The following is a 24,512-nucleotide window of genomic DNA, read 5'->3' as shown; positions in this document are numbered from 1 at the left end:
TCCCACTTTTTCTCGTCCTCTTCCTTTCTATCCATTCTTCCCCCCTTTCTCCGTCTCTCTCGCATATGAGAGTGGGTGGGAAATATGAAGGAGGCAATACGAAAACCAAATACACAAAAGAGCTTAGATAAACAAGGACGAAAAGAAAGATATTAAACCCTAACTACAGGATTTTACGCCGTATGACAGAGGGATGAACAGAACAACGAGTGGGAGAGCAGTTGGTAGAGGGGGTGGGGAGAGGAGGTGTCAGAGAGCCGGCCGGGAGTCGGAGAGGAGAGGAGAGAGAGGAGGAGGAGGTGGTAGTTGTTGGGAGGAGAGAGAGAGAGAGAGAGAGAGAGAGAGAGAGGTTAGAGAGCCTGCAGCCGGAGGATTAGAGAGCTGGACGACGGAGTGTTTAGAGAGCGGCGGCGGTGGTGGTGGTGGAACAGGTCGATTGCTGGAGAGCTGCCACCAGTGAGGCTCTCGGGTCCTGGTGGCCAGCTGGTTGGTTGGCCTCCCTTGCCTGTCTCTCTTCCTCTCTCTCTCTCTCTCTCCCTCTCTCTCTCTCTCTCTCTCTCTCTCTCTCTCTCTCTCTCTCTCTCTCTCTCTCTTTCTCTCCTCTCTCCCTGTCTCCCTCCTTGTCTCCCATCAGGGTGTTCCGTGTTACGGTACAAGGACATAGCTGAAAGGGAGGAAGGGAAGGAAGGAAGGAGGGTGGTGGAAGGGAAAAGGGAGAGTAGCTGTCGAAGTGTAGTATATGAGGGAGCAGAGATATAAGGGAGGTTAGGTGGTCCCCAAAAGACGTGTTCGCTATATGTTGTTCTCCCTAAGGAGGTGTTCTCCAGATGATGTTCTCCCGAAGGCTGTGTTCTCCAGGAGGTGTTCTCCCGAACATTGTGTTCGCCCAAAGGAGGTGTTCTCCGGGTAGGTTTTCTAAGGAAAAGTTGACCGTGTGAGTGTATTGTACGAAGCCTCTGAGGAAATATGTGTCGTGGGTGTGAGATATGGAAATGGGACGAGGTTTTTGTCTCCATCTTTTTTTGTGGATGGGTGACCTGTGTTGTGTGTGTGTGTGTGTGTGTGTGTGTGTGTGTGTGTGGCAAAGGTTTGTTTTTATGCTGAAAAAGGAACATTTGCCTACGAAATTCTGTATTGGGGAAAGGGTCATCTAGTGTTTGTCGTGTATGGAGGGGAAAATTTTGCATTCGTGTGAGATGAACTAGCTGTGTGTGTGTGTGTGTGTGTGTGTGTGTAACTACGTTGTCACAACACTGTAGTTTGGTTGTGGCCACGTTATAAAAAAGCGACGTGGAAAAGTAATTTCGTGGAACTACCACAAAAGGTTGTTACAGTGTTGTAGTTTGCTTTGTGACGAGGTTGATACACCAACCATGTTGTGCGAGAGGTTATTACAACCTTGTGAAATGAAGTTGTGGTACAATACAGGAGGGAGGGATTTCCAGCCAGCCTACCCACCCTTGAGTATATGTATATGCATAATGAATAAATATATATATATATATATATATATATATATATATATATATATATATATATATATATATATATATATATATATATGTATATATATATTTATATATATGTAGGTATATGTATATATATATCAACGTCAGTATGTTGTATTGATGGGTGACGGGTGCAATACGTTCTCGCAATGTAATCTCCCAACACTGCCACAAAACGTTATAAGTTTACGTTCACACAATTACGTTACAACGTTCCTCGTGGCATGACCAAGCTATACAATCTGAGGACAACGTTGCGCAAACGTTGAGGATCAGCTGGGGTTGCTGTGTGTGGTGGTAGTGGTGGCGGCGGCAGGTGATATGTGAACGAGTGTAAACTCCACAACAGTTAAAGATGCAATGTTCTCTGTGAACGTTAGAAAGGGGATTTGACTGAGAACAAATAACGTATGTGGAGATTACAATGGATACACAATACACAATACACACACACACACACACACACACACACACACACACACACACCTGTCTACACCTGTCTATGACTCATTCCATCTACATCAAATCTAGAACATACCAGTTTCTATGCCCAAGCCTTCCTGCATTTTCTCTGCTCCAGTGATTTTCGAGATATTTTCGAGATATTATAAGGTAGACAGATTACGAGCTACAAGTTAGATGATATATGGGAGGCAGTGAGCAGGGAAGAGAACATGTAAACAAAGTCAGATTGATATATGAGTAGATAACTGGATAGACGGAACTGAGGCGAGGACGTCGAAAAAAATTGCTGAAAACGAGAGAGAGAGAGAGAGAGAGAGAGAGAGAGAGAGAGAGAGAGAGAGAGAGAGAGAGAGAGAGAGTATGTATAGCAACATGAAGAAGTGAAGGTCGAGGGGGAGGTAGTACACTGGGAATTTAATGTGTTGTCTGGCTTGCAGCGACGGAGCGAGATGCTCGCCCTGCGGAAGCACTTCAGCGAAGCCTCGAGGTAAAAGATGCTCTCCCTACAGAAGCTCATGAACCAGGCTGCAAGGGTAGGAGGCGAGATCCTCCGCTCTTTTATAAGACGGGTGTGTTGTGAGGGCGCGGAAGGAAGACCATCTGGCAAGGAGACCGTGAAGATTGATGATGAGGTTTTAAGTGGCGGGACATGGAGGAGTGGGTGTAATAGGGTAACGAGTGGGTAGGTGCAGGCAGGGCTGTGCAAGGGAGAAGAAAGTTACTCAATGTGGCTGAGGAGACTTACGTGGGAGTGAGGGTGGTAGGAGTGATTTGTGGCTCTGTTTTCCACATTTTTTTAAAGTTGTTTTCAATTCCTTAAAATTTCGTAAAATTTATATATATATATATATATATATATATATATATATATATATATATATATATATATATATATATATACTGTCTTCGTTCGTTCGTAATATTTCCTTATACTATTTATAAAACTGTTATATTTTGTGATAGTATTTTCCTGTTCATTATTCAGTGACTATTAGAACAAGGAATTATTTTTGTGTTCAGAATCACTCGAACATTTGCTTTATATGTACGTACGTATGACGTGTATGGCACGAAGCATGGACTTTAGCGAGCGTTGTTTAAGAAATACCTCCTTTTTTTTTTTTAGTCCTTCACAACGGTACGACACAACAGTGAGACTGTACGACACTTTTACGAAATATTACGACGACCGATTAGGATGGTACGACGTTCTAGTAATACGGTACGACCCTTGTGCGATAACATTACGACTATTGATTGAGACGGTACAACACTAACAGTGCCTGCGTTACGTTCCATACTCGACCAGAGACATCGTGACTATAATTCAATAGCCTGTTTGGAACAAAGATTAATCCCTTTAAGGCCTAATTATGTATGTAAATCATTACATTTTTAGGAGATTTTCTGCTTATTCGATTCGTATTTATTACGTGTTGCTTTAAGGAGGCATCATGAATTATTTTTCATGATTATCAAGTCAAGAAAATTACCTTATGTTACGTTTGAATTTTTAAAGAAAAAAGTTTTATGGGCAAAAAAAAAATTAAAACTCATGTTTTCATGGAAAGATATTTGTTTTAAAACCTCAATATATGGACTACTGTTGATGCTGTATATATGGACTACTGTTGATGCTGTATATATGGACTACTGTTGATGCTGAATATATGGACTACTGTTGATGCTGAATATGACACTGAGGTTCAAGTATTGTCTGGTAGTCATTACAGTCTGTAATTTAAGTTATTGCGTTTTTCAAAGGCTTTTTGATTATTCAGTTCGTATTTGAGATATGTTTCGGTAAAGGGAAGCATAATGAGATATTTTCCATGAATATTTCAAGTATAGAAGAGTTTCATTGTATTATATTTCAGTTTTCGAAAATTTGATTTCTTTGGGAGTGGCTGAAAAATACCCTGAATTATTACCTGCAATTTTTGATGTTTTTCTCAGCGAAATAGATTTGTTTAAAAATCTCAATGTAAAGAATATTCTTTTTCCTGCTGAATACGATTCTGGATTTGAAATATTGTTTGGAAGTCATTAAGGCCTGTAATTAACTATTCAAATAATTACCCTTTTAAAAGATTTTATCTTGATTCATTCCATTTTTATTGGGTACCTGTCGGCTACAGGAAACATTATGAGATCTTTTCCATAATCATTTCAGGTATACAGAAGTGTTTCATTATGTTGTACTTCAATCTTAAAAGAAAAAGATATTTGGGCTAAAAAGATAACCTTGAACTTTTTCACCAGCAATTTTTGGGTGGTGGTCAGGGAAATAGATATCCTTGAAAACTTCACTGTAAAGAATGTTTTTCATGCATAACGCGAATCTGGGTTGAAATATTGTTTGGCGGTCATTAAGGCCTGTCATTAAGTACTTAAGTTATTATATTTTTAAATCTACTTCCGTGGCGTAGCGGTTAGCGTTCCGTGACGTATTCAAGGGCCGCCCAGGGGTCCAACGCATGGCCTCGAATCCTGCTCGTGAAAGTCGGTCCACAGTCAACCCAGCTGTTCATCCACCCCTAGGGATTGGTCGAAAAAATGGGTACCTGGCTTAGGCTAGGATTATATATATATATATATATATATATATATATATATAGAGAGAGAGAGAGAGAGAGAGAGAGAGAGAGAGAGAGAGAGAGCGCAAATGGGATGGCTTTGATCAGGGTCTCAGCTGCACGTACCGTCACAACTAACATAAAAAAAGATTTCTTTAGTAATCACTGGAGTCGCAATTATTGATTATCTGTCGGCAAAGGCAAGTATTATGAGATACTTTCCATGATAATTTCAAGTATAGAAGCGTTTCATTACGTCATATTTCCATTTCAAAAGAAAAAAAGGTATTTGCCGTGACCATTTCAGGAACAGAATGGTTATGTTGTATTTCAATTTCAAAAAGAAAGTTGTATTTCAATTTCAAAAAGAAAGTTGTATTTCAATTTCAAAAAGAAAGTTGTATTTCAATTTCAAAAAAAGAAAAATTATGGGATCAAAAATAACATAAGTTGTTACCTGCAACTTTCGATATTTTTCTCAAGGGGAAATAAATTTGCTTGCAAACCTCAGTGCAAGGAATATTTTTTTTCAAGCCGAATCCACATCTGGGGTTGGAATATTGTGTGGGGGGTCAATAAGATTTGTGATTATTTAAATTATCAAATTTTCAAAAAATTTGCAATGATTTGCCCCGAATTTATTGGGTATCTGTCGGCTTGATGAAGCATTACGAGATATTTTTCATGATTATTTTCAATATAGAAGCGTTTCATTATTCCGTATTTGAAATTCAGATTAAAAATAGATTTGCTTCAAATTTGATTTTAAGGAATATTTTTCATGCTCACATGATGTTCATAATGTTTTACTAAGTCTTCTTTTGCGCCCCAGTGATGCTCCTGTCCTTGTACCATGAATACATCTTCGTAATACCCATTAGTGCACGTTTCGTAAGTCTAAAAAGCGAACTCGATCGAAAAAAAAAAAAAGAATTTTCATATGCCATTGTGATAGGATAATTTTCTTTAATCTTTCTTCTAAATATTATAATTATTATATCCAATTATCACACACACACACACACACACACACACACACACACACACACACACACAAAAAGGAAATAATCACTCCCCAGTGAAGCACTAATTTCTCTTTTATGTTGATATTCCACCAGTTAGAGGCCTTTCATCTCTGCATTAATGAAAAAATATGCTAATGTTTCATTTGAATACGAAAACTACACTATGGGGGGTGGGGGAGGGGGGGGAAGTGCACCTTTAAATATTACAAGCTGATGTACTTTGATATGTTGTATATTACAAGCTGGTGTACTTTGATACGTTATATATTACAAGCTGGTGTACTTTGAAATGTTATTTATTATAAGTTGGTGTACTTTGAAATATTATATGTTACAAGCTGATGTATTTTGAAATGTTATGTATTACAAGCTAATGTACTTTGAAATATCATATATGACAAGCCGATGTATTTTGAAATATTATATATTACAAGCCAATGTCCTTTTGAAAAATATGTTATTGTAAGATTTAATTTTGTTTTCTACTTACATTCATTAATTTAGGATATTTCATTAATCACATTTGGTTGAAATATTCTGTGAAATACCCTCAGGGAAATCTAAAAATGATTTAAGGGAAAGATTTCATGATATTTTTCGTCATGGGTAACTCATATTAGTTACTGATCTTATTTCTACGAAATTCCTGATTGTCTAAAAGAAAAAAAATATATTTTAATCTATCGTGACAACCATCGTACGACTATGATTATATATATATATATATATATATATATATATATATATATATATATATATATATATATATATTATATATATATATAATCGCCCCATGACCCCTTTTCCGGGAGCTAATGTAGCTCTGAGGCTGCGCTACCTCCAGTTGCAGGGGAGCGATGGACTCCTTTGCAGTAGTAACGTGTTTAGCTACATCCACCAACAGGAAAAAAGAACATAACCTTCCTCAGGTGTTAAGAATAATTCTAAAGGCCACATAGTCTCTCATTATGCACATGAACCGCTACATGTAGCAGTCGATAATCCTCTTATACATCAGTATGACACTTTGTGTGTACGATACTGTAAAATATGTTGTCATATTCTGTCGTCAAAGCTCGCACTTTTCCACTGGGAAAAGTATTGCAATTTTGTTTCATACTTTTAGTGAGTTTATTTTGCTCCATACTACTACTTCTTTCATGGTTGGACTAAACTTATTTTGGATGTGTCAACCTAGTGATACGTCTTTTCATACATGTAAGTAGCTTATTAATCCTCTTACGTTGTAAGTATCATTGAAAATCATTATTAATCTCTTGACTGGTTTGCCTGGCCTAGCCTAGCCTTCCGGAAAACCAATATTAGTTTCTTGTCAGACCTTACTGAAAACTCTGTCCATTCTTCTTCGTCTGTCAAACTTTCTAGGGAAACTTTATTTGCTCTCTGCCTGTCAGGCCTTTACTAGAAAACTATCATTAATTCTCCAGCTGTCAGGCTTTATTACTTATAGTACCGATACATCAGCATTAGCCAAAATTTCGTGAGGGATGGTGTGGGGATGTGTTCTTCCCTTGTGATTTTATCCATCTGGTAATTCCCAAATGAAACATGTCAACGAGAAGGGAAATCCGTAGCATTAAAACTAGGATATCTTTTATTCTATACTTGCCCACGTGCCCGACTTTGCTCTCTTACCTGTAATCAATATTTTAATTTTTCCATATATCTGAACATCTAAGATGAAGTTCATCTTTCACGCACTTTGAGAGAAAGTCATGTCCAGGTTTTCCCTCGTAGGGTTCCCATCACTAGGCATACATAGATTCATGTTTTTAGTTGTCACCGTTAGATGAGCCTTTCACACACACACACACACACACACACACACACACACACACACACACACACACACACACGCGCTAGTTAATTAGTAAACATCGAAGCAAATAAATCAACTGAAGATCAAGCAGGTTTCATCATCGTTAAAGATGATAAACAATGAAAGACTGAGATCATGTTCCTCCTGGGCATGTCAATGGCCCTTCTGGACTGACTTTGAGCAGACTAAAGCACTTATGTTAATTGCTCGACACAATAGACATTCGTACACACACTTGGTCGCTGAAAGCAAGAAGAGATAAGCTGTTATGAACGTATGTAGCTCGCTTGTAGTGCGAATCTGGGTACATTGATGTGGCACTAATTGGACAAATAACTAATTCACTTTTGAATACTAGAACACCCACTTAGAAATTATATTTGGACTAAAGTAATACTATCTTTTTTGACGTGTATATATATATATATATATATATATATATATATATATATATATATATATATATATATATATATTATATATGTATTATGTATGTATGGAGAGAGAGAGAGAGAGAGAGAGAGAGAGAGAGAGAGAGAGAGAGAGAGAGAGAGACCATCATCGCCTTCCATGAATCAATTGTTTATATATATATATATATATATATATATATATATATATATATATATATATATGTGTGTGTGTGTGTGTGTGTGTGTGTGTGTGTGTGTGTGTGTGTGCAGAAATACCACTAGGAAAAGGAAACACGAGAATCCTGAGCGGTCTCGTGTATTACCACATCTTCAGAGAACTAGTTACGAATAGAGAAAATAAATACAGCAGGTGTTATGTTTCCTCTAATTCAGTATACCTAACCTGTAGTGTATCTATTTTTCTCCCAGTGTAACTAGTCCTATGAAGATTAGGTAATACAGGAAAGCGCTGAAGTTCTCGAGTTTCCTTTTCCAAGCCGCGTAGTGCTTCTCCGTAACATGGCCTGCGCTGCAAGACTCTCCAAATTGCGTTAAGCTGAAGTGCGGTATGGTAAGGTGGTTGACCTCGGCTGAGCCTGTGTGAATACCCTCGCTGTGGGTTTTCCTTCATGATTTCGGCAGTGGATCACACGCGCCAAGCAAAGAGGCAGCCTGGGATGTGGTTTTTCTTTTTTTTTCCTCCCGCAGAAAGGTATGCTAAGGTGACACAAACAACGAAAAGGATAAGAATCACGAGAGGGGAAAAAAATAGTTACCACTCAGGAAGCGTGTGCAGAATGTCAGAGGCATGATTAAATTTGGGACGGAGATTAAATTTTGCAAAGTGCTTGTGAGAAAGTAATTTGGATGTAATAAACACGAGCAAGACAAAGTGGGTAAAGGAAGGAGGGGGGGGGAAGAAGAGAGAAAGAGAGGATAGAGAGATGGAAAGGACACATGAGAAGATGAAGGGAGGCACACGAAGAAGCGACTATTTACAGAAATGGAATTGCACCTACGACTGTAAATTCATCAATGTGGATGACAACAAAGATGAGATACACCAACTTGAAGATGACAGCGATGTATACACCAACAGAGGACTAACGTAGGGTATATATAGACAATGGCCTTTTGAAGTACTTCGACCAAGCTGTGTGAAGCAAAATGATGGTAAATCTATGACTCGACTGTCAAATGTCGTGAAACGTACGGATGCATTAACTATGTTGGAGGGGAAAGTGATGAAATACAATGTGGGTTATGGAGATGAAGTCAACAGTGTAAGCTCATGGAAGGGTTATATGGATTACTCCATTACTTATGACTGGTTCATCTGATTACTAATTACTGGTTCATTCATGACCCGATCCCCGTATATTCAAAGCCACGTGTTGTTAGTCAGCGTCAAATATTCACAGTGTATGATCGGGAATAGGGGGAGGAGAGGCCGCTGGTGTATGAACAGGATTTTAGGAGGTTTTCGACGATGAACAATAAAAAAAATCAGAAATGGTTAAGAAATTCAGAGAGGAAAAAAAAACATTAGAAAGTGAGTGATGAGAGATATGATCGATACCTGGAGATTGAGAGAATATGAGAGAATATGAGGAGATTGCACTCAGAGAACCGGACATAAAATTGAGTAAATCTGAGTGAATGTAGAGTACAGGAGAAAGTGACTTACCTGTGGGGAGAGAAAAAAAATTACCAGTGTTGTGAACCCAGTAGAAAATTTTCCAGGCATAGGAAGAGGGTATTAAGGGGTGATGGGATGGCATGGAGGAAAAGGGTAAATGAAAAGGGGGGGCGGGGGGGGGGGCGGCGCACCACCTGGGCGGACCAGGAGGCGCTTCAAATGACCCAGCTCCACCCGAAAAGGTTTTAGAGGCGAGGCTGGCCAGCGACGAACACAGGAAGGAAAAGAACAGAAGAAAAAAGGAATCAGAACCTATGAGGAACAGCAGAGAGAATTAAGTACAGTAGATAAGAGTACAAGAATAAAACCAGAAACTGGATATAATGAATGAATTACATAAAACATATACTGTGCAAAGTTTAGACGAGACAATGATGTGAAAATGACGTGATTTATATGATAAATTACCATGAAATTTCGTTAATGTATTTTTAATAGGGAAAGGTCGCATTGAAAGACTTTCTGATGAGCTGGGGATACAGGGAATGCTACATTACCTTTGCTTGCTCAAGAAAAGGTAGATGGAGAGGTATGCTTGAATACCCAAAGAGGTTTGTGCATCAAGCAGACATTAAAGACGAGAGCGAAGGTGTAATACCGCAAGGTACCTGCAGTGCATGTAGAACGAAATATCTTCAAGGCTTTCTCGTCTGAGTTGCATACTTGAGGACCTGGTGTGAGGAATATAACCTCGAAAGAGCATGATGCAAATCTAATTTTGTGCAAGACTAGATATATAGAACGCAGGGAGGGAGGAGGAGGAGGAGGATTCATCCCGTGAAATTAATTATGATCATTACTTGTACGGGAGTTAAAGGACTACGAGTGTGGAACGCGAGGAGGGTCCTGGAAAAGGGTAGAACTACTTGAATCACACATTAATTCTAACCAAGACACGAGTGGGCGTGTTAGAACAATGAAAAGAGCGTGTCCGTACCCTGTATAAATTTGAATAAAGTCGAAAAAAAACACACGGCCGAATTGATGAGAATTCGCTGTGGGACGCATCTAGAATAAGTGGACTGGAGGTGTGACTTGATGAAAGTAGTCGAAGTCTTGACACAGAAAGTGTACAGAACGTTATGAGAGGACGAATTGAGACGTGGCTTGAGAGGTTTCGAAAAGAAACTAAGAAAATGGACAGATACACTGTGACTTTCCCATTTTTGTGTTTCGTAATTTGTATAGACAGTTGTGGTGGAGGTCGTGAGAAGCTAATTGTCAGGAGGATAGGAAAAAGGGCTTAAAAAGGAAAGAACTTTCATGTTCTTGTGTGCAAAAGACACTAGTTTTAATAGTAAGGACAACGGCAGGGTTACAGGGTAGTGTGAGAACCCTTCATCAAGTGAAAAGAGGAAGTTGGGATTGGGAGCTAATACGAGGAAAAAATGATGGTTAAAAAAAAAAGAAGTTATGATGTTGGATGACATTGGATGGTGATTAAGGTAGCATTCGTGTTGAGTGTGGAGGAATGGATGTCAAGGGAGCATTCGTGTTCAGTGTGGAGGAATGGATGTCAAGGGAGCATTCGTGTTGAGTGTGGACGAATGGATGTCAAGGGAACATTCGTGTTCAGTGTGGAGGAATGGATGCTAAGGGAGCATTCGTGTTCAGTGTGGAGGAATGGATGTCAGGGGAGCATTCGTGTTGAGTGTGGAGGAATGGATGTCAAGGGAGCATTCGTGTTCAGTGTGGAGGAATGGATGTCAAGGGAACATTCGTGTTGAGTGTGGAGGAATGGATACCAAAGTATCTGTCATGGTCCTGACTGTTTGGGAAAGTTTCTAATAGTCTTAGAAAAGCCATGACAGGTGCGGATGTCAATTTGGAGGAGTGTGGCGGAGCGTCCTGGAACACAGTGTTGGTTACCCACTCACACGAGAGTGAAGTATGAGCTCACAATCAACATAGTGACGTATATTGTGAGTCCAGAAGTGTGTAAATATATTTCTTGAGGTTAAGAAGCTTGCTAAAGAAAGAGAAGATATAGTTCAGTTTATGGACGTTATACTCAACCATGGAATTGGTGCTGTGGTAGGAAAAGTGAGGGAGAGAGTGGTGAAAATGTTCGTTTTGGACTTGCCGAAAAGAGTGGATGTGGTTAGGGCAACGAGGAGTGTGAATATGGATGAGATAGAAGAAGAAAAGAGGAGGAGGAGGAGGAAGACGACCAAGAATAATGCAGAATGATAGCAGAGGATAAATGGTGAAGAGGTGTGTATGCAATGTGGAGTGTCTAGAAGTGCTTGAAGAATACAGGAGGGTGGTAGGAGACTACCCTAACCCACACTGCTGGTGAGGTAAGATATGGTTCATTGGATGTTGTGACGATGAAACCCGTTACTCACCACATCACAAAAACCTAAGACTCTAACGTCACCTGACACGAACTGGTTCCATGAATATACATTTCATTAAGCACTGTACCTTCAAACATCATCCTCTCTTTTTTATTATAACGGTAACGACATGAATATTCATTTCATTATAAGTTAAAAGTCCAAAAGTCCAGCGATCAACCACGACTGGAGGGACTTAACCCCTCCACACACACACCCCCACCCTCCCCTTCTCACCCACACACCACACCCTCCTCCTCCTCCTCCCCCAACCCCATAGTGGCAAAGTCAACCATCCATTGAGCATGAAAAGTCATGAGTTTGCTTTCAGTTCACAAAAACCCCGGAATCCTCTGTCAATCATCAACTAAAACACCCCAGGAATGAACTTTTTTTTTTTTCCAACCCCGTCCTGTATTTATTTCTAGCCGAATATAGAGACTTTGGAATTTCTAGCGGTTGTGGTTTGTGGTTTGTGGTTGTGGTGGTGGGAGCTCGGCCAGCAGCAGGGGGGGCAGCATGAGAGTCAGGCGTGCATGGATTGCTCCTGCGTGAGCGAGAAGAGTGCAGGAGCAGGACTCTCTCCCTCCCTCCCCCTCTCTGGACGGGGGTTATTGATTCCCCGTCGCGTGTGGTATTCGGCTAGCTAGACTGGCGAGGGGCCAAGAGGGAGAGAGGGACAGACGCCCGGAAAATAACCCTTGCATGAAAAACTCGGCCTGTGTGCCGTGGCGGAGGCTAAAGATGGCGAAGAGCTGAAGTTAGTGAGGCAATCTGTTTCTCTCTCTCCCTCTCTCTCCCCCACTCCCTTCTTCCTCCTCTCCCTCCTCATCCCCACTCCCACACTCCCTTCTTCCTCCTCCCCATCTCCTCACACCCCAAGTGGGTCTGCACTGCCTGCTGAGGAGGACACCACCAGTGAGCTACCCTTTTGAGGAGGGTGGAGAGGAATATACCTCCTCCTCCTCCTCCTCCCAGAAAGGAGCTGCGCTCCCTACTGTTTTGGAGAGGACGAGATCACCCTCTCTCTCTCTCTCTCTCTCTCTCTCTCTCTCTCTCTCTCTCTCTCTCTCTCTCTCTCTCTCCAGCGCTTCTGTGGAGAAGCTGCAAAAATTCTTTGAAGAGACCGAGGTGCTTCTTTGGAGAGACCTTTTTTTTTTTTTTTTCTTTGGAGTGAAAAAAATTGCTTCTGTGAAGAGGTTCAAAGAATTCTTTCAGAGGGGCTAAAGAAAAAAAAAAAAATCCTTTCGAGAGACTGAGATCGTTCTTTGAAAAGTTTACTGACACTTCTTTGGAGGGTTGAAAAATGTCTTTGGAGGGTTGAAAAATGTCTTTAAAGGGGCTGAAATGCTTCTTTGTAGGAGATCAGGTGCGCTTTTTTATTTCATGTATTCATTTTCTTTTTCTTGCAAGGGCTTTAGTGCTTCTTGAGAGAGGCTATTTTTTTTTTTTTTTTTTGAGGGGGGAGTGAATAGAATACAAAAACAAATGAAGGAAGGTGACTGTTTCAATAGAAAAAGAATATTTTGAGCTTATTTAACGTTGTTCATTTGTTTTCTGAAGTATTTACTATTGTAGACAAAATTACATCAGCGGATACCATAAATTATATTTCTCTTCTAAAGGTTTATAGATGGAATTATAAGGGTGAATGAATATCTCAGAAGGGTTCAAATACCCCTCACTCCACGTACATATGATTAATATTCATTCAACACCAAAATTTTACATTTTCTATAGAAAATGGATGCGGGTAAACCATGCGTTTCAATTTTTTTTCTTTTTATATATGCTGAATTGTTGGGTTCCATGTAAAGTTTTCGGTCGCAAAAATGCTAATGACTCGTTAGCTTCTCCAAAACCATTTATTGGAGAATTAGAAAATTCATTGATTAAACTCACGGTGCCTTAACTAACTACAGGTCATTACTTATAGACTTTCCGAAAAGAATGTTAAGATCAAAAATATATTTCCTTGATTATATTCGTGATAACTGACATTCATTTCAAATTCTAAATTTTGAATATCTAAAAAATACAATAGCTTGAATGGAATAGAAATTCGAGTTTTTAGGATTTTTTTGGAAACAGAATTTTTTTTTGTAATCACATATCTATACATGCATTGTCGGTGATCTGACGATAACCATTAATTACTGAACGAGGAAATGACTAATTTATCAATTTCAAAGAACAACGGATTTTGTCCTCCACTACTTTTTACGTCCTTCGAGAATCAATTAATCTATAAATATCGATCCTTCGTGTCGCGTCTTGCTTAATGTTAAAGTAAGGAAGTCGCTATTACGGGCTGAACACGGCCTTCGAAACTTATTCTCGAACAGATCTTGTCACTCAACTCCCGCTTCAGCTTCCATTTGTGTCCGACCCATCTGACTTATCTAGGGCAATCGACACGAACCTCACATCTCAAGCTTACATTCTCATACCGTTAATACTGACCACTTTTCATGAAGCCAGTGGATAAGAGGGTTGTATACACTTTCGTCACCTATTCCGTTTTCCCTCATATGTCTCCGTCTTCCCTCATGTATCTGGTTTCCTTCACGCATCTCCGTTTTCTTCGAGCATTCTATTTATTGCCCTATTATGTTTAATTCTATTCATCTTCATGCTATCGTAAAGTGTTTCCCACAAAGCCTCCTTCCGTGCTTTTCATTCGTTATCTTTATCCCGGGGCTCTTCCAAGCCAATAATGGCCCAAACATAAACTTGTTTACACCACTCCCTCCCAACGTGGTAAATAAGATACGGTGATAAGAACAAAGTCTTCGATCCCTTGTAGCTGACTCTTCCTTCCTGGAAATTCTTCTGTGGAAGACAACGTATTCTTGGAATTATCTTGAACACCTGAAAAGGCATTCATTTTTCTTTTCGATTGGTGACGTTGATGGTCTTCATGACCCTGGTAATCGATGGAACTTAAAGCCAAAATAATTGACCAATTAACCAGTCGAGCTAACGTTAAAACTTGCGGTAATGCTTTGACAGATGATGTAAAATTAAGGCAGATATTTTTCTCTTTTTTTTTGCGATCGAAACTATGAAATACGACTAACTAGAGTGATTAGCCTTTCATATAAAGAAAGTCTTATAAATAGAAGCTCCTACTTATGATGAGGAAGTCTTATATAATGATCAGGCCAGGGAATCAAAGCAAAGGCTGAGGAAACCAGATTACTTCCTGATGAGCGAGGCGACTTGTTTTGCCCCACACGACATGTTAGGTAAAGTTGCTGTTGTCCCGCATTGAATGCTGTCAGTTTTCTCTTATACTTTACTACAATCTCTATTATCATGATTATTATTATTAATCTGATTATCATTATTATTATTGTTATTATTATTATTAATTATTATCATTATTATTATTATTAGTAGTAGTAGTGTCATTATTATTATCATCATTGTTATTGATATTATTATCATTATTATTATCATTATTATTATTATTATCATTATCATTATTATGAACGTACACAAACCCGAGGTTAGAAAGACAATCCTGCTGGAAAAGAAGAGAGACAGGCAAGGACAAAAGAAGTTCTTCGTTACTGCCCAGTCTCCAGCAAAACTCGTGGTACCGCATAACATACTTGCCGGCTAAATGACCCGTTCGTAGAATCACCGATGTAGAAAGCTGTAGCCGATGTAGCGCCATCCCCACGGGAGGCCATGGCAGGGCTATAATCCTTTGCCAACGACTTCCGCTTCCTCATCCCCCCCCCCCCAAAAAAAAAGAACGACCCATGGTAGGGGTGGGCTTTGCACTTTCACTGCCTTATCTGGTCTGTCTCGAAGTGCCTTGCTTTCTACGGGATTGTAGGACATCCCTGGGAGTATCATAGTGTAGAGTGTATGAAGAGTAAGATAAAGACCAGTAGCTACTGTTTGGAGGTGAGTGAATTTTTTTTCTTTAATTCATACAAGAGTGAAAGACAGTTAGAGAGGTGGAAAACTGAAGAGACAACCAGAAAGGGGAAAAGGCAGTGTAAAATGAAAAGAAAACCAAATGTAGAGCTAGAGACAGGATAGATTAAGAGGTAGAAAGGTTGATATACAGACAAAGAGAGAGACACTTTAAGAGAGGAAAGTGGATTTACCCTTACTTTCGAGCAAAATTTCTAATAAAGTATTATTTTTTGAAAAAAAAAATCTTACCTACTCAGAACATACAAGTCTCTTCAACAGGAAATTTAATCCAGTCTTTAATAAGTATAAATTTGTACCCAAAACAAGGTATTACATTTAATCTTTCATATGAAACAAAATCTAGTGTATCTAGGCTGCTGAATCTATTGTATCTTGCATTTGATATACATCAGTGGGTCGAAGAAATGCAGACAGAACACGATATTAACATCACCCAGATACAGAGAATAGAGTGGTTAAGAAATATTTCATAATAGAAATACTAAATATTTGTAGAGAGTGTATATAGGAAAGCAAACAGGCTCATTATTAACTATAAGATAAACCAAGAGCATAGAACTATAGATAAGGTTTATCATTCGTTGCAGATAGGTAGATCAGGTTTACATGGTGATAAGAAACTTATTTCTAGACGTACAAATATAAAACGAAAATTGAATATTCCTGAATGCATAATATCATATGCAGGTAAAACTACAAGGGAACGGAATATACGAAGTCAAGCCTTTTCCGTTTCCTTGAGACTTTAACTGCGTCTTATGTACACTCGCTACTTGTGTACATTTTGCATAATGGCATGTATACCTTTTTTATGACAGCCTTGATCAAACTGTTGTTTTACATTTCTGACAATTCAAAGCTTTTGATTATTTTTGTTTTCTTTGCACAAATTGCAATTTAGGTTGGATTCTTAAAACATATTAAAGAAAAGCAGCTCCATTTACGCGTATTTCTCATCGAAACTTAATGACGACAACTAAATGAATAGAGAAAAACTAAACCATAAACAAAAACCCTCAGCAAATATATTGAGCAACTTGGATCTAAGGACCAACATACAACAGTAATTTGAGCTTAGGTATGTCAAGCACTTAGCCAATAATCTCCATAAGCATGCAGAAATTAACCATTCAGTTGAGTCGATCAAAAAGAGCCTTGAGAGTAGAAAGGAGTTACCTCTGTCGAGGTAATTTGAAGCTTCAAATGACTTATCGAGTGATTTTGGAGTAAAAACACAACTTACCCACAATGATGAGATTGGAAATGAGAGGAGCCCTGACAGAACTTACCCACAATGTTGAGTCGAACTGAGAGAACCTTTGGAGGGTGAGTGGAGACCTGGCACTCATAGCTACCTTGGTCGCGCCTCTGAGTGTACTTGATCTGAAGTTTCCAGTTGTTAGGGTGCTCGAAGTTCAGCGAGTATCTGGGAAATACGAAAACACATTTAAAACCAGCGTTTATCCACCCATTTTCTGGAAAACAAAATAGCATCAATTTTAAGGTTTCCCGTTTTTTTTTCCATAAATTTTTAAGGTTTCGGTTTTTTCCCCGTTTGGAGTATAAAGTTATCCGATAATGAATTAACTCTATTTTTTTTTCTCTATCTTTAAAATGGATTTGTTTTCCAGTGGTAACTAATTGCCGGGCTTCGATGATCAGAAAAGTTTTTAAGCTCACGAATTACAGAAAAGTATTAATTGGGTGGAAAAAAAAAAAGATAAATCAGCCAAATGGGTACCTAAAATATAGAATGTTTTCCTTTGGTAAACTCATTAAATCTAATGGATAAATAACATTCCATCACTGCTGATGAATCATTATGATCTCGTCATGACGCAGCCGGTGTAACTAGGGGGTTTAAACAGACACAAATAGATGCAACTTCCCATCGCGGGCGGGGGGGGGGGGGGCGTGGAAGTTGCGCCAACCAGAGGGCTCGCAATGGCAAAAGTTTCGTATATTTCCTCGGCTGAAATTTACCATCATATTCCTCTGCAGAAGCTCCAGGTGGAGCTGTGATGCAAGGGTGTGTCTACCCACACCCACCCATACACGCACACCCACCGCCCTCGACGTAATCGCCCTTATGACCACATGTCATATGGCTTATGACTCTCTCTCTCTCTCTCTCTCTCTCTCTCTCTCTCTCTCTCTCTCTCTCTCTCTCTCTCTCTCTCTCTCTCTCCCTACCTTGCGTCATTGCTGTATGTATGAAGACCCCACGTAAGAAGCTTTATCTTATCTCCGTCTCGTCGTACCCAGGACACCTGTGGGGATAAATAGATAAATAGATAGATATACATATACTCTAAGCTGGAAACATTTACTTCAGCCAACTTCATCTGTAAACAACATCTGAGCTAAACAGAATTACATAAAGAGGAATATGTGATTATATATATATATGTATGGTTGCGAGGCGTGGGCTATGGATAGAGATGTGCGCAGGAGGATGGATGTGCTGGAAATGAGATGTTTGAGGAAAATGTGTGGTGTGAGGTGGTTTGATCGAGTAAGTAACGTAAGGGTAAGAGAGATGTGTGGAAATAAAAAGAGCGTGGTTGAGAGAGCAGAAGAGGGTGTTTTGAAATGGTTTGGGCACATGGAGAGAATGAGTGAGGAAAGATTGACCAAGAGGATATATGTGTCGGAGGTGGAGGGAACGAGGAGAAGAGGGAGACCAAATTGGAGGTGGAAAGATGGAGTGAAAAAGATTTTGTGTGATCGGGGCCTGAACATGCAGGAGGGTGAAAGGAGGGCAAGGAATAGAGTGAATTGGAGCGATGTGGTATACAGGGGTTGACGTGCTGTCAGTGGATTGAATCAAGGCATGTGAAGCGTCTGGGGTAAACCATGGAAAGCTGTGTAGGTATGTATATTTGCGTGTGTGGACGTGTGTATGTACATGTGTATGGGGGGGGGGTTGGGCCATTTCTTTCGTCTGTTTCCTTGCGCTACCTCGCAAACGCGGGAGACAGCGACAAAGTATAAAAAAAAAAAAAAAAAAAAAAAAAATATATATATATATATATATATATATATATATATATATATATATATATATATATATATATATATATATATATTTATCTATCATCAGACGATAGATTCATCAAGTTACATGTAAAAATCAAATAGATGCGTCTGAGTATTTAATGATGGGACATTATACCACATCTCCCTCGCCTGAATAACAGTACGAGAGATAATCCTATGTAGCGACAAGGGTTGATTCGTCCCTACCGTCTTGTCCCTGAGTCTGTTGACCCTGCAGTTCAGATAGGCTGTGGAGCCCAGCTGTGCCGTGATGTTGGTGGCGTTCTCGTAGTCTTGGAAGTACGGCGTCAGCTCGTGCTGGTCGCCGTGCAACGCGTGGTCGTACCTGGAGGCCGTCGTGCACGGGGGAGAGAGGGAGGGAGGGAGGGGGAGAGAAAAGGAGAGAGACAGAGAGTTAGTATTGCTAGTTATGACGCACACACACACACACACACACACACACACACACACATATATATATATATATATATATATATATATATATATATATATATATATATATATATATATATATATATATATATACATATACCTAAATGGCTTCATCTATAAACAGTGAAATTCGGAGAACTGAGCTGATGAATATTCAGGGCGAAGTCATCATTAGCTGTAGGCCATTGCTATATTAAGCATAATAATGGTATTATACAACGGTAATATCCTGCAGGGAAAATGATACTTTGTGTGATGAGCTACGAGGCAGAGTTGACTATCACTGGTATGGGGGACTTCGCGCTTAAGATACCATCATTTCTTCTTAGGTCAGTGAGTCTTTTTTTGGGTGGATGGGGGAGAGGAAGGTTTCTTTTTTTTTTTGGGGGGGGGGATGTAAAGATGGAAAATAAGAAGGATCACAGATGTTGGAGCCAGTTATCTCTGCGTGCCAGATATCTATACAAGAGATACTTGATTATCTCTTGTATCATAAAGAACTGGGAATACTCTTGATGTTGTTACATAACCTTGGGAAATACTCTTGATGTTGTAACATAACCTTGGGAAATACTCTTGCTGTTGTTACATAACCTTGGGAAATACTCTCTGTTGTAACATAACCTTGGGAAATACTCTCTGTTGTAACATAACCTTGGGAAATACTCTCTGTTGTAACATAACCTTGAGAAATACTCTTGCTGTTGTTACCTACCCTCGCTATTCCAAGACATATCTGGAGTTACACACACACACACACACACACACAGTTCGTCGTAGTTTGTTTGCAGAATTAATGGCTAAGTTTGAGGCTAGCGACGGGTTATGACCCAGTAAGGAAATACGGCTTCTTAGAGGGAAGTGTAGCTATTAATAGGGAAGACATCATTAACATCCACGATGGTTTTACCCTTCCAATTAAGGGCAACAGCTAATGATGATGATCGACAGTGTATTACAATAGTCCGGACAAGAAGCAAAAATAGAAAACTAATAGGGACAAAACATCAAAGACAATGTCATAATGAAGACACTCGCTCGATATTACATAATCATATTTTACGAATTACATTAAACATGTCATTATTTCGGAGCTTTATAACAGAAGTTGATAGTCCGAACAACATGATCTGGGCCACAGAATCAATACCAACATGAGGAATAAGATCTATAAGAATCTCCAGGAATTAAACGCGCTCTTCATACATAAGTGAGGCTTCAGCCAGCCGCTTATACTGACTGGCACAACGCTCGAAATATTGCATCCTGTCGGTTCAATTATAGATGGAAGTATCATAGGATCCAGCATTATTAAACAGCTTTTCATGATAATCTCAGCATCAGTCTAGCTATGTATGAATCAAATCCTTCCATAATGGAAGGAATCGTCAGTTAGTTATGAGCTAACATCTGACCTGAAACCATGGCTTTGGTCACCCAACACACTTCCCTTTAGTGGTCACATTTCCCACTTGACCCTCCACCTAAGCCTCACTTAATGACGTCAGGCGCTGTACGTGTCACACGCACACACACACACACATGATCAGGTACATATAGGAGAGATAGCAAGCCGTGTTCCTGGTTACACTGCAGGAACAGAGGGGATGTGTCCTGACGGGGGATACCTGAAGGGTTAGGGAGATCCACTGTTGTTTGTCTTACTTATGTGACGCTTGACAATGTTTCCTTATGGGGAGAGAGAGAGAGAGAGAGAGAGAGAGAGAGAGAGAGAGAGAGAGAGAGAGAGAGAGAGAGAGGAGGGATGGCTGCGGAAACAATGTAATGAAATGAAAACAACAGAGTGGCCGGTTCTCCCTATTATAGTCTGGCATTGAAATGTTTTCCCCCACAAAAAAAGGAAAAAAAAATGCCATAGACATCACGTCCCTAAATTTCTATTCCGGAAAAAATGAAATAAAAATATTGTATTTTAAGTGATAGAAAACGTTGAGGACTTCATCCCTTAATGTAAATAACAGCGAATAAGAAGAAAAATGAATAAACATCATCACAATACACTAGAGTCAACAGATGAAATATTTTGACCTTTGAAAGTTTAAACCTAAAAATGATATTTTTTCTATGTATGTCATGCTAATACCATAGCTCCTAACCAGGGTTATATGTACCACGAGCGGTACACGAGATATGTACAGACGGTACTGGGTGTTAGGTCTTACAAGTTCTACTTATAAATATACAGGAATATGAGTGTATTATCATATCAAGAAATGTTGGAGATATTTATGCTTATAGTGATGACATAAACTAAGATTTATTCAAGTTCGAAGTGTCCTCTTGTGTTAAACTGAGATTTTAGATGCAAGGTGGTACACAAAGTGAAGGCATGGCAGATAACCCGTGTACCACTCGCAAAGGATCGCATACCACTGATTTACGACCCATCAGTAATATCCCATCATTGATGCAAACTTCTCACTACCTCACTGTTTTTAGCAGCTTTCCTCCTACACCATAATGCTTACGACCTTCCGTGAGGCATCTCTATCAACCTTATCATATGCCTTCTTAAGATCAACAAATGATACGAAACAGGAGCTTAGTGGAAACTCAGTCTAATAGACTAATCATTGAATTTTAGTATTAAAAGCTAACGTAAGTAATGTAGCCACCACTGACGCTGGAAGCTCGATCGGTCTGGACCTCTGGAATTTTTAAAGAGTGAAAAGCTTACAAACTCCCTCCCTCTTCTCCTTTGGTTGAGGACTCTGCCAGCATACCAAATTTATGGACACCTTCCAGTCAACGGCACCGAGGAAAAGTTAACTAAATGACACATTCCATGCGCCTGGAAACAGTCAGAAGATCCTTAAAGAAGATGCAAGACCACAACGCGGTCTTGGGGGGAAAAAAGTCACCCCCTTCGCATCGCATAACTTTGCAGACTTCGCCAAGCCCCCCAGACGAAATCTTGGAGTAACGGAGGGTGGTTAGAATATGAGACAACACTGGAAGAGATAGGGTGAAGAAAACTGAGTTTAAACGAGTTTGCCCAAGTTTGCATCAGTGATGGGGTTAAACCATCTCTTAATTACACCCTTGGTAAGGTTTTTGATGAAGTGTAAAAGTCAATACTGACGGATTGTAATCGCAGAAAAAAAATATAGTATATTGTGAGTATGAATCAACTACTAATATAAAGGGAACAGACTCTCCGCTTAATGTTATAGTAAGTACAGGAAACGACGAAATACATGTTCAAAATCATTCTGATTTTGATAAAAAAGAATGTATTTCCTTTTTCTGTCAAACATGAAAAAATGTTAATTCATAGAAACCTAAAATACTTGACAAGATCCGCTTCTTTTTAACTCAAATATTAAAATATTTAGGAATTATTGGTTCTTTCATATGGATTCATTAAAATTTTAATATCATTGTACTGACACAAAAAATCTTAATTTGAAATTATCTCAACGTTTAACGTAACATAAATCGTTTTTATTCTTTAATGATGAGTACTTCACATACTCTTAAGTGTACTTTAATTATGATTGTGGAAGATGTTCTTGCGTTAAGTAGATTAGTAGACAACACGAACAGAGGATAATTAACAGGATGAATATAATGATATGCATTAGCTTGTGAAAACTAGCTCTCTCTCTCTCTCTCTCTCTCTCTCTCTCTCTCTCTCTCTCTCTCTCTCTCTCTCTCTCTCTCTCTCTTTCTCTCTCTCTCTGTAGGCAGCCATCGACCAGGGAGGTATGTTACCGGTACTATCCGCTTTGGTATCGGAAAAATGAGCGACGGATGCGCGGTGAGCCTACACTACACTGGCTGTCAAGTTTCACTCCGTTGGCCCAGGTGGCTGCCTTTTCTTTCTACCTTGCCCACATGTGGGCTTCAGCTGGTTTTCAGTCCACAAACGAACAGTCTCTCTCTATCTCACACAAGACACTTGATTCACACGTCTCGCTCTCCCTAACTAGATTTTACCTGCTCTTTCTCGAGACAATGTTATTTCTTAAGAGCATTAGAAGGCCTGATTATCCCCCTATTACAAGATGAATGGTATTAGATTTCTTAGTATAGAAATCGTTACTTTGGTGTAGATCTCCTCGTACAGATACAATAGTCTTGGTATAATAGATTTCTTAGTATAGATATAGTGACCTTGTTATTGATCCCCTAGTATATCGTCTCGTACAGATACAGAGGCCTTTGTATAGATCCTTAGTATAGATAGAGTGACCTTAGTATAGATCCTATAGTCTAGCTTCAGTGAACTTTGGTATAGATCCTTTAGGATAGATAAAGTGACCTCGGTATAGATATAGAAAACTCGGGTATAAAGCTTGAGACTAGTGGACAGCAGAGGACGAATTCCAAAGCAGATTGTTCTTTTGCTCTAGATTTAATGCACGTTTTCATGACCCAGGGAGACGAGAGAGAGAGAGAGAGAGAGAGAGAGGAGGGGGGTTTGCATGAAGAGGTCTTATAAACTAGGACCATTCCATTAACAGAATGTCAGCAGAGCCTGGCAATAAAGCTTGATTCATGGAACAACGGAGGGAAGTAACAATTAATCTTTAATGGAGATTAATACCAGCAGCCAGTTGTTGGTCAACTTTCCAGATATATGAGTTTTGGTGGACTCCGTCCCACACGCGCTAAGGGAGAAAAAAAAGTATATGATGGTTTAGAAAGTTTTGCTATGCTACACACACACACACACACACACACACACACACACACCCACACACACACACACACACCCACACTACAAACACACACACAAACACACACACAAACACACACACACAAACACACACGTAAACACAAAACTAATCTTCAGTGAAGTTGTATTTTAGCGTCAGCGTTTTCTATCATCCGCCAAATTATATATAACAAATTTGCTTTGATGTTGACAGCTTTTAGTCTGGAATTTTTGAAATTTTGCTGAAAAGAAGCAAAAAAAGAAAAAAAGATGAATGTCAATTTCTTTAGAAGGATATGGCATGGATTGTACATAAGAATGAATACATAAAATGTGGTCATGTATACATAAGAATGTATACATAAAATGTCGTGTTCTGAGAAGTAATGGTCTTGTGATATTGTGTGTGGGCAAGGTTGGCAAAGATATATATGTATATAGATATATGTATTCCGGCAAAGGGAATTATTCAAGGATGAAAATTGTTGAGCGCTTTTGTATGTGGGTTTACACGCCGTGT

At 39.4% G+C, this 24,512-nt stretch overlaps 1 protein-coding gene across 2 annotated transcripts in view; it reads right to left on the bottom strand.

The window, feature by feature from the left end:
• The window catches only part of LOC139766921 (opioid-binding protein/cell adhesion molecule-like), a 214,629-nt gene that overhangs the window by 8,796 nt on the left and 181,321 nt on the right, over positions 1–24,512 (bottom strand). For both annotated transcript variants that reach the window (XM_071695960.1, XM_071695961.1), the window contains exons 4-6: positions 19,066–19,204; positions 18,013–18,089; positions 17,109–17,245 (exon numbers count right to left, since the gene is read on the bottom strand). In XM_071695960.1, coding sequence (XP_071552061.1) covers positions 17,109–17,245; positions 18,013–18,089; positions 19,066–19,204 — 353 coding nt within the window. The remainder of the gene's footprint in view (positions 1–17,108; positions 17,246–18,012; positions 18,090–19,065; positions 19,205–24,512) is intronic.

This window comes from Panulirus ornatus, chromosome 58, assembly GCF_036320965.1.
Source record: "Panulirus ornatus isolate Po-2019 chromosome 58, ASM3632096v1, whole genome shotgun sequence".
Lineage (NCBI taxonomy): Eukaryota > Metazoa > Arthropoda > Malacostraca > Decapoda > Palinuridae > Panulirus > Panulirus ornatus.
This window is presented reverse-complemented; position numbering and strand designations above follow the sequence as displayed.